Source organism: Sinocyclocheilus anshuiensis, unplaced genomic scaffold (genome assembly GCF_001515605.1).
Source record: "Sinocyclocheilus anshuiensis isolate Anshui unplaced genomic scaffold, SAMN03320099.WGS_v1.1 scaffold1230, whole genome shotgun sequence".
NCBI classification, from domain to species: Eukaryota; Metazoa; Chordata; class Actinopteri; order Cypriniformes; family Cyprinidae; genus Sinocyclocheilus; species Sinocyclocheilus anshuiensis.
This window is the reverse complement of record NW_015558637.1, coordinates 452,611-462,794: the sequence shown is the minus strand read 5'-3', so window position 1 is coordinate 462,794 and position 10,184 is coordinate 452,611. Positions and strand designations below refer to the sequence as shown.

At 36.3% G+C, this 10,184-nt stretch overlaps 1 protein-coding gene across 1 annotated transcript in view; it reads right to left on the bottom strand.

Annotated features, from left to right (window-relative positions):
* Positions 1-857: 857 nt before the first annotated feature.
* The window catches only part of LOC107680846 (somatostatin receptor type 5-like), a 19,404-nt gene continuing 10,077 nt past the window's right edge, over positions 858-10,184 (bottom strand). Inside the window, exon 2 of the mRNA XM_016476898.1 lies at positions 858-2,504. Within this exon, the coding sequence (XP_016332384.1) occupies positions 1,022-2,461 (1,440 nt within the window). The 5' untranslated portion in view covers positions 2,462-2,504 and the 3' untranslated portion in view covers positions 858-1,021. The remainder of the gene's footprint in view (positions 2,505-10,184) is intronic.

Below are 10,184 nucleotides of genomic sequence, written 5' to 3'. Positions count from 1 at the left end.
TCATGTTGTTCCAAACTCACATGTTTATTTTCCTTGCTATGGCATTTAATAGTGTCCTTCAAGTGTCAAAAATGTCTAAATACACTAAAAAAGTATCATAAAGAAGTCTATATGACATGCTCTATATTCCATGCCAAAGAAAAGTCATACGATAACTTTGTGTGAAGAGCATTTATCAATGAATAATGACTTCTCAGAAGAAAAGAAAGCCATACATTTTTGGAACGATATAAGAGTGAATAAGTAATGACAAGTCAATTTTGACTTGAACATTCAGTTTTATAACTGACAATCGTATCATGTTGAATATTTGTGTAATATTTTTAAAAGATGCCAATAAATAAGAACAGAACTGACAGGCAGCACAAAACTGTAAAATATGACAATGTGTATGTAGAGTTTGAAGACCTGTTTGTAACAGATTTCAATTAGTGTACAATACTTTTACAAACAAAGGCAAAAAGCACATACAAATATATTTAGAGAAAGCTACAAGCTGAGAACTACAAGGACACCTGTTCACATATACAAAATCCTCTCCAATTTTTTTTTTTATCACATAGTAATATGCTACAATCTCACTAAGTATGTTCACATGCGCAGTTATAATCGAGCAAAAGCGCATGTAAATGTACTTGGTGATCTAGTGCCCAGTCGTAGCCATGGATTCATTGCATTGCTTAAATCTCCTAAACAAATTTAGAAAAAGGCACATAGATGCTTCACATATTGTGATGCTGGTCCCATATAGGTACTGATACCATGGAATGCTGCGGATGACCCTTGTTTTGGTTTGCCAAGTCCTATAAATAAGGCAAAATTCATTGTGACTTTTCAAACTGTGTTTCCAGATTGTATACTACCATACTATAAAGTCTAATTACTAGGAGGAAATTTCATCATAAATTCAGACATGAAGACGAGTTGATAAACTTCAGGAGAGGCAGTAACTACAAACTGAATAGCACTCAGGGAGGCATGTACAATAATACAGATTTTCCAGCTGACACAAATCACAAGTTTACAAGTAGCTGATCTCCAGTGAGGTGTTCTTTTCCACCGGTTCCTCTGGCAGTGTTTTCACATTCCCATGTTTAGCCCCGTTCAGCAGGGTTGCAGCAGGTCCAAAGCCTGGTCCTTTACCAAGAACATCCATGCCCGTGCCTCTCCTGTCTGGGGAACATGTCTCAGAAACCCCTGTACCCAATGGTCTCTCTAAGACAAGCGCTCGGGTACTTTCAGGTTGACCGCTTCCATTTCCATTCTGAGTAATCCTGCAGATTTCCGTCATCTCCGTCACTTCCTCCCTGTACTCTTCCTCTTCCTCATCCTCTTCATTTCTCACTGCTCTTCTAAGGCTTTCCCTGGGCATCAGCACTCTTCTTCGTTCCTCTTGATTCTGCTGCTCGGTGGGCTCGTGGTTCTCGACCCTTCGAGATGAACGGCACAGAGCCTTTCGAAATCCCCGTTTGAAGTTGTCCGAAAGGAAGCCGTACACAATAGGGTTAGCGCAGCTGTTAGCGTAAGACAATACCACCACAAAAAGATGCAGACCTTGGGGCTCATCACGCAGTGATTCCACCAGGTTTATGATGTTGAGGGCATAAAACGGCATCCAGCAGAAAACAAACACAGCCACTACTATCACCACCATTCGCGTGACTTTGCGCTCCGATTTGCGCCGTTTGGTTGAAGTGGCGTGAACCTTCTTTCCCGAGCTGCGAATTTTTATCACAATTAGGAGATAGCACATGCAGATGACTAGCAAGGGAAAGAAAAAGCCAACTGTGGAGGTGTAGATTATAAATGCTGCTCCCCAGATGTTGGCTGGCTCTGGCCATATGATGTTGCAGATGCCTCCTTCCCGTTGCACATTTGCAAAAATCACCACTGGCAAGACTACCAAAAAGGAGACCGCCCAGATTGTTGCATTCACTGCCTTGGCCACCCGTGGTCGCCTCCATTTAGAGGACCGAATAGGATGAACCACGGCCAGGTAGCGATCAATGCTCATCACGGTGAGGCAGAAAATGCTGGTGAACTGGTTAATGCCATCAACGGTCATGACCAACCTGCACGTGAATGAGCCGAAGGGCCAGGAGTGCATGGCGTTCTGCACAGCGAGGAACGGAAGGCCCAGCATGAAGAGCTCATCGGCTATAGCTAGATTCAGGATGTAGATGTTAGTCACTGACTCTGTCTTGGAGTAGTGCAGGACGATGTGAATGACCAGTGAGTTTCCTCCCAGGCCAACGATGCAGACAATGATGTAAATAAGAGGGATGAGGATTCCTGCCATGCTTGTTCCGGCTCGGTTCCCTGCATCTCTCCCATTAGTGCAGTTTGAAGCATTGAGGAAGCAAGTGTCATTGAGAATGCTCTCATTAAGGAGGAAACCAGGAATGGAGCCATTGGCCCATAAGCCCAGCACAGCAGAGGCGTCTACTGAGGTCAGCTCCATCTCAGTCTCTTGCCGTCACTGCCTTCAGCTGGGGGCCATTGTCCTGCACAGAGGACAACCACAAACTATCATTGCTCTCTCAATGCACTCTCACATACAATAAATGCATAATCTACAGACAAAAGCACCATTGTTAGGAAGTTTCTTTTACACTGTTTTTGCAAATCTGAATCTAGCTTACCAAGTGAAAACATACAATAGACTAAACCAGTGGTTCTCAACCTTTCTGAATCCAACAGCCAAGACAATATTCAACAGCCCACATTTATTTAATGCCAGAAATGACAAAGACGCCTTTTTAAATTTCATTAAAACATGAATTTTTTTTAACATTTATTTTTTGAAAATTTTAAACAAAAAGTAACCTAAATAATGATTACTATATGTCTATTAATTAGATAATATATATAAAAAAGACTAAAACATTAATTAAAGTAAAATTAAAAACAATAAAGTACATACAAGTACACGCAGGACTGCTGTAAGAAGACCTAAAAAAAATCTAATTCACTGTGAGCAGGGAACGTGTGTACCGCTCCGCAGGAGGGGGCAGGTGTTGAATGAAACTTGGAGTAGTGGGAAAATTGGTCCACAAAGACCTCTGTGCTGCAGTGGAAAAAAAATGATTGAGAGCTCAGTGCATGGTGCATTTTCATCTGAAAGAGAAATATGTTCAGATCTTGTTTTTTAACATTAAATTAAAGCAGAAATTTTAATTACAAAATAGTATTAGTTATTTTTTGTTTTATTTTTTTATTTTTTTATTTGCTACCTTTGAAATTTACTTTCCAGAGGCACCCTGGTTGGGAACCACTGGACTAAACACTGGTCAAATGACAAGAAAAGGGATAGCAGAGAACAGTTCACCATAAAAACACTCACATGGCTCACAGAGTTTTGGATGGTGTTATTTTTGTCCCTTAGGCAATCAGGCATGCCAATTATCCTGCATATGTGAGATGCTCAGTAGAGAAAACTCTGCATCAGCAGTACCTTACTAAACCATTAGAATGGCAGCATTTCTAAACATTAGCACTGCATATATTTGAAATATGTAAAAAAAAAAATGCGAACAAATATGCCAATTAAATTGTAAAGCAAAGCATAATAGAACAGAAGAAAGGCTTGCTATACTGCACTCTAAAAAATACTGGGTTGTTTCAACCCAATGTTGGGTCAAATATGGACTAACCCAACTGTTGGCTTAAAAAGTTAATTTAAAAATGTAACCAAAATTTAACCCAACAGTTGGGTTAGTCCGTATTTGACCCAACATTGGGTTGAAACAACCCAGTATTTTTTAGAGTGTGGGAATAGTAATATAAAAGACATAATTAATGTTCCATATGTCTTTGTTGAAATGGAAAAGCTTTGTATATAAGATATTCACACCTGCCTCTCTCCATTTATATTTCATTTCTCTTTCTCACTCTTTCTGTCTCCTTTCCAATTACATCCAGAAGCAGAGAATAGGGAAGATAAATTGACTCTAGACCACGGTGGAAGTCAAACAAAGAGGCAGGTGAAAACATGCAGAGAAGAACTGCCATCATCATGTTCTATATAGGTTTAATGTAATCTAGGCTCAGATATGACCATAAATTAATTAAGTTTAATTAAAGTTGTAGATAAAATGGAAGACATTGCACACCAGCAAACTTTTTGATTAAAGAACAACTGTTGAAAGTTGTAACGTTGTTGACTTTTACTGTACTTCATTATTTGAAGCTCGCTGCTATTGAACAGAGAAGACAATGTCAACATTTAAGAATGAAGGCAGCTAATGATGTTACATGAATGAAAGCCAGTTCATTATGAAAATATCTATAGAGTTGCAAAGATTTGTCCCCTAAAAACAGATGAAAGTAGTATTCATTGTCAGTGCAATGTTGAAATGCGGGGGGAAATTAATGCAGAATAGAATAAAAGTGCAAGTCGAACAAAGAGAATAATAAGTGAAAAGAGATAAAAGCAAGAGAAGAAAGGCTGTGATCTTTTAAGTCTATGACATTCATATGGCTGCACACTCGTAACCTTCATGATTAAATAGCTATCCAAACCATCAAAAACATTTTTCTGGCTCCGGTTTTGCTTAAAAAACTTCTCAGATGATCAAATGATTGAATTCATTAAGACTAAGTGTGCAAGCAATGCTTTTTGCAGTATTTTAAAGTTAATTGGTTCTTTTAAAAGAACATGAATCAAAGGAGAAAACCTTTATGTCTTTTTAAGCTTTATAATGATTGCACCACAAGCTGATTTTGTAGTATAATAGATAAACCATTATTAGTAGTTAGTAGTGCTAACAGTATATTTTAAAGCTTTAATGCCCACCATTTACATGATCTCTGCATATTTAAATGGAGATTGGCAGCCCATTATACCATACATGGTGTGATTTTTGCTGTTCTATGCGCTCACAAGTATTTTTTTTGTCCATTGGGAGAAATCGCATGTCAAGCATTGATGCTCGTATGATCGCGGCTCGCATCGTGTGAGGGGAATTACAAGCCAAACCAAGTACACACTGGCTTCCATGTTTTATGAGGATGTAATGGTTTAACTGTACAAACTGTATTTTCTATTTCCTTACCCTAACCGTGTCCTAAACCTACCCCTCACACAACACTTTCTGCATTTTTAGATTTTCAAAAAACTTTGTCTAGTATGATTTTTAAGCTGTTTTTCAGAGACCAAAAATATCTGCACAAAGTCAAAATTTACTGGTATTATATCCTTGTGGGGACATTTGGTCCCAATAATGTAGGGAATAGCAGGTACACACTCACACATTCAAATAGACTCAAATAATTTTGTTCTCCACTCTTCAGAAAAGACACAGTTGAGTTTTTATTTTCTTTTTCTGTCTAAAGCAATAGGAGGAGCATCATTGACAACTCTGACCTCTGTTTAGTGCAAAAGCTCCCACAATTGCCACCTTGCAGTACAAACTGCTTTGACACAATTATCAGGTTACCGTGTGCAAGGGCTCACGACCTCCCGAGAATCTGAACTCGCACAGTATGCCTGGCTTTAGACTCAGACGTCATTTTAAAATTACTTGACATGAGCTTAATATATAATTAGATATTTTTTTCAAAACTGAGAAAGATACTTTTTTTGAAAGGCTTTGGACAATGGTGAGAGCAATGCATAATTCATCATTCAACACTGTGCCCATCTCCCTGTACTTTTCTTCTCCCCTTCCATCTCATTACTTTGTAGACAGAGGCTTGTTCGGCTCTGAGAGGTCAGTATTGTTTGAACGGATGCTCACTTTAATCTGTCTTCTCTAACCCACGGACCCATGGGAGCCATTCATCCATTCAGTGGTTCATCTGATTATATGGTATTTGTTCACAAGTGCTAGATAAGAACAATGATGTCTGTATACTACAGCCAACAAAACCATCAATTAATGAAAGACACAATTTCATTTAATGTATTGGTTTTGAGAGATGCTTGACTCGGTGCACTAGGGCTGGACAATTAATATAATTTTCACAATTAGCTAATTGCTAAAATTGTCAATTACAGCATTCCATTTGCATCTATTCTCATCATTCCAAAATGTTTACAGCATGTTTACTTACAGTGCTAACCAATCACAGACATCTTTGTTGTATACGGATGAATGCGATGGCCCATCAAAAGGCTTTTAAATGAGTCTTTAAGCTTATCAATAATGACAACCGGTCCTAATGAGTGGGTTTTAAGCAGTCTGATCCATAGAAGCATGTTTAATGTTTCCTTTTTATACATTTAGAGATGAACATTATCAGAGAAGCCCAAAAATTATTCTAGTTTCTTCACTGATTAGAGAAGGAGGATACTTCATGTAACGAACTTAAAAATTATTTTAATGACTGTTAAAGCATTGATTCGGAGCGAAATAACCTGCAGACAGTTTGCTGCATCTGCTGTTTTTAGCAAAGATCACAAATTTCAAGGGTGCTGACAGCTGAGTTAATTGCAAATTTTTAGAGGGGCTGAGATGAAAGACAGGGGGTCTAGCAATGCCATTGCCTGACACTTTAGAACCAAAGTGAAAACCATTGGCAGTAATCTGATTTGATACATGTTGTACTGCTTGCTTTTAAAGTAGATGATGTAATACCCAATCAAAACTGCAAGTGTTCCTGAGACTGCAGGTCATCTCAAATGGTCACATGTAGCTTTACTGATTACACTCTCTTAAAAAACAAAAGCTGTCACTGGGGTGGTACCCTTTCAAAAGGCACTAATATGTAGCTTTAGGGGACCAATATGCTCCCTTTAGTGGTAAATAAGGTACAAAAGTGCATATTTAAAGGGATAACGCCCCAGTAACAGCTTTTGTACCGAGAGTGTACACAGTAATGGAATGGGATCATCGAAATGCCATTACCACCTAAAATAATTGAATGTACATTTTATTAAAAGGGGGAAAATATTTATGTAATCATGCAGCTTCCATGTTCTGAATGACTTATGATCTTCATTAGCCTGACTGACTTTAAATGGACACTCTCTATATGCTCTAATTGTATTTGATAACAGCATGCTCCTCATCAGTGAAGAAATCCAATCACCATCTTTTCTTTTCTTTTTTGACACCTGATTCTGTGGGGGGTAGCATGAGTGTCCCTTAGCCTCTTTGATATGTCAGTTCTTTGACACAGAGTTTTGCAAGTATTTGCACTGAAAGATTCTTCATCTCAGAGGTCATTAAGCTATGGTCATTTTATTTGTTTTTTTGTAAGTAAAGATGTCTGCTAAATAAAGTCACCATGTACAGTATGACTTTGTACTTTGCATCAATCATTGATTAATTAAAACTGGTTTTGAATAGATGACTAAAAAAGATCCTAGAAGTGCCATTTGAAAAGAGAAACACTAAATCACATTTATTACAATGTGAATGAAGGTGAAAGCAATAATTTCTGTTGTGAACTTTTCTGTTGCCATTTTCAGGTCAGACATAATCACTTCTATGATTTAAGATGCTCTCAGCAACTTAACACATGTATGCAAGTCAATGTAACTTAGTAAAAAAAGAATGCTGTAGAATTACCTAACCTCTGTATCACAAAGTTTTACAGTTCATTGCACTCCATTTGTGAGGATTTGATAGCTTTACCTGAATAAATGGAGATTAAGTCACCTATAGACAGAGAACAACAGATACAGTATGACTCATTTATGTGGGTCCGAATTGATCTCAAATGAATTAGCAGGAATTTATCAGCTGAAAAGCAGAACTAATGTTTTACAACCATAACAACCTTGACCTAATCAACAGCAAAAACAAAATAACTACATGGACATATTAAGTTATCTTTTTTTTTAGGTTGGTTTTCTGTCTTGCCCTGCAAGAGTATGTCTCGTATCATTTTGTTAAGGACATACAAACATTTGCACATGTGCAGTGATTATAACTGTCTCATTAAGTAAAATATAAAATATGAAATGGAGTTTATGACAATCATTACTGTCTAGTAATATACTTTAACTAGACTCACTTCTTCATCATGGAAATAACTTAATGTGGTCTTTCCATGTCTGTGAAGTTCACAACACCATAGGGTGTCTCATTTGTCATGTTATGAATCATTTTACATTTATATTACATGTACATTTAGTCATTAAAAACGAGTGTGTATTCTGTGAATACAGCTTACTGGCACAGTGGTTAACCAGACAAATTAAAAATGGCACTTAATGCCCAAAAGGTTGCAGATCCATGTTCTAGACTTTTGTTGCAGTGTTAATTTTTGGGAAACCTTGCCAGGTAAGTTCAATTCAATTTTATTTGTATAGTGCTTTTCACAATACATATTGTTTTAAAAGCAATTTCACATAAAGTGTATGTTTTCAATGGTATAATCAGGAAGTAATTATTATTTGTCAGAGATGAGTGTGTCAGTGTAATATCCATATGGCAGTAGTATAAAGCTCTAAGATAATACAGGTTATTTGGCTAGTTAGCGTCTTTCATCAAGTCAAAGGGTACCTAATATTCATTTTTTACAAGATTTAATATGTCTCATGTGTCTTCAGAATGTGTCTGTAAAGTTTCAGCTCAAAATAGCTCACAGGTCATTTATTATACTGAGCTACACAAACTGCATAAATAATGTTATGCGATTATGTTTTAAATATAAAATTTAGAATTTAGAAATATGAAATAATAGAAAAATAGAATGATACTTTTAAAAATGAGACTAAAATTGCCAGTAGTCATTCATTCAATCGATTCGTTCAAAACGGCTGATTCATTCAGGAAGGACGTTTTTATGAATGGGTCAGTGAATCACTGATTCAAAAACGCGTTCAGAAGCATTCATTCAGAAACGAAACACTGCGGTGTGCAGAGTCACACAACATGGCTTTGTTTAGAAGCATTTTCGCTTACTTGTCATTACATGTTTTAAACAGTAATATCTTAGTCTGAACCTAAAGTAATCTTGACAAACTATATATCGGTTTGAAAGCTTAAAGACTCTAGTTTTCATATTTGGCGACTAATTTTTGAAATATTTTACAGAGCAACTGTAATTTATTAATATGCAAGAAGAGTACTCATCAGAGTCAGAGAGTGCGTTCTGACCTTTACTTTGAAATAGTGATGCACATGTGAAATCATGAAAAATCTGTAAAAATCTTTATTAATTTTCATGGAGACTGTTCAAAAGATAACATCCATTCTATTTTTTTAGAAAAAAAGGTCTAAAAGTGTTTTGAATATATAGAAAAAAAACCATATATGGAAATGGAGGCGCCCTTATATGGTTACTAATGGGGTTTGATGGTCATCTAGTGGAAAAGCTTGGTACTACGCCCAAACAAAATCTCACTGAAAGCTCATTTTTTGAGATATCAACCTTAAATTTGGAACATAACTTGTTCAGAACAGGTATGTTTGTGCACTTAATGGTTAAATAATTTGTTTTATGTGTGAATTCAATTGAGTGACAGTCTAAGCTGTAGTATTCGTTAGACTTACATTGTTAATTACCATATGGTGCAGTCTTATTTAGTGACACAGCATAATTGTATCAAAAGAAGTTTATTTCACACAATATTTACATACATTTTCATTTTTTCATGAAGTATTTGCATGATGGAATGTTGCAAGTATGCTGAGTGTTTATTTGTATTAACTGTTATGTTACATTGTTATATTTTGTGAAATACTGTTTTATTTTGTTGCCTAGTATATGTGCAATGTATATCGCTTCTCCTTTAAGCATTCGCGCTCAGTCTCACTGTGAATGCAGACGGGAAGCACGGGAGTGAGAGAGTAGGCCTATCGGTGTGTTTGTACTAATTTTGCCTCATACTACTCTTCTTTAAAGGGGAATAAATTCCATCACTCATCTCATCCATGTGTGGTCGTGCTTCTGTCCTGAGGGTACTGCTTGACATCTGCTACATAATATATATTTTTAAATATAAAATATGAATATTTAAATTTTTACATTTTATATTTTCATTAACTTAAACTTCCATAACTTTTTTGTAATAAAATATTTATAACTTTCTTCTACTATTACTACTTCTACTATAATCTGCCAAGTGTCTTCTTTAATAAGAGACCAACCTTAAATCTGTGGTCCAAAGCATTCAAAATTTATAACAGTTTAAAGGGGTCATATGATGCTTCTTTAAAGATCATTATTTTGTGTATTTGGTGTAACAGAATATGTTGACATGCTTTAATGTTCAAAAAACACATTATTTT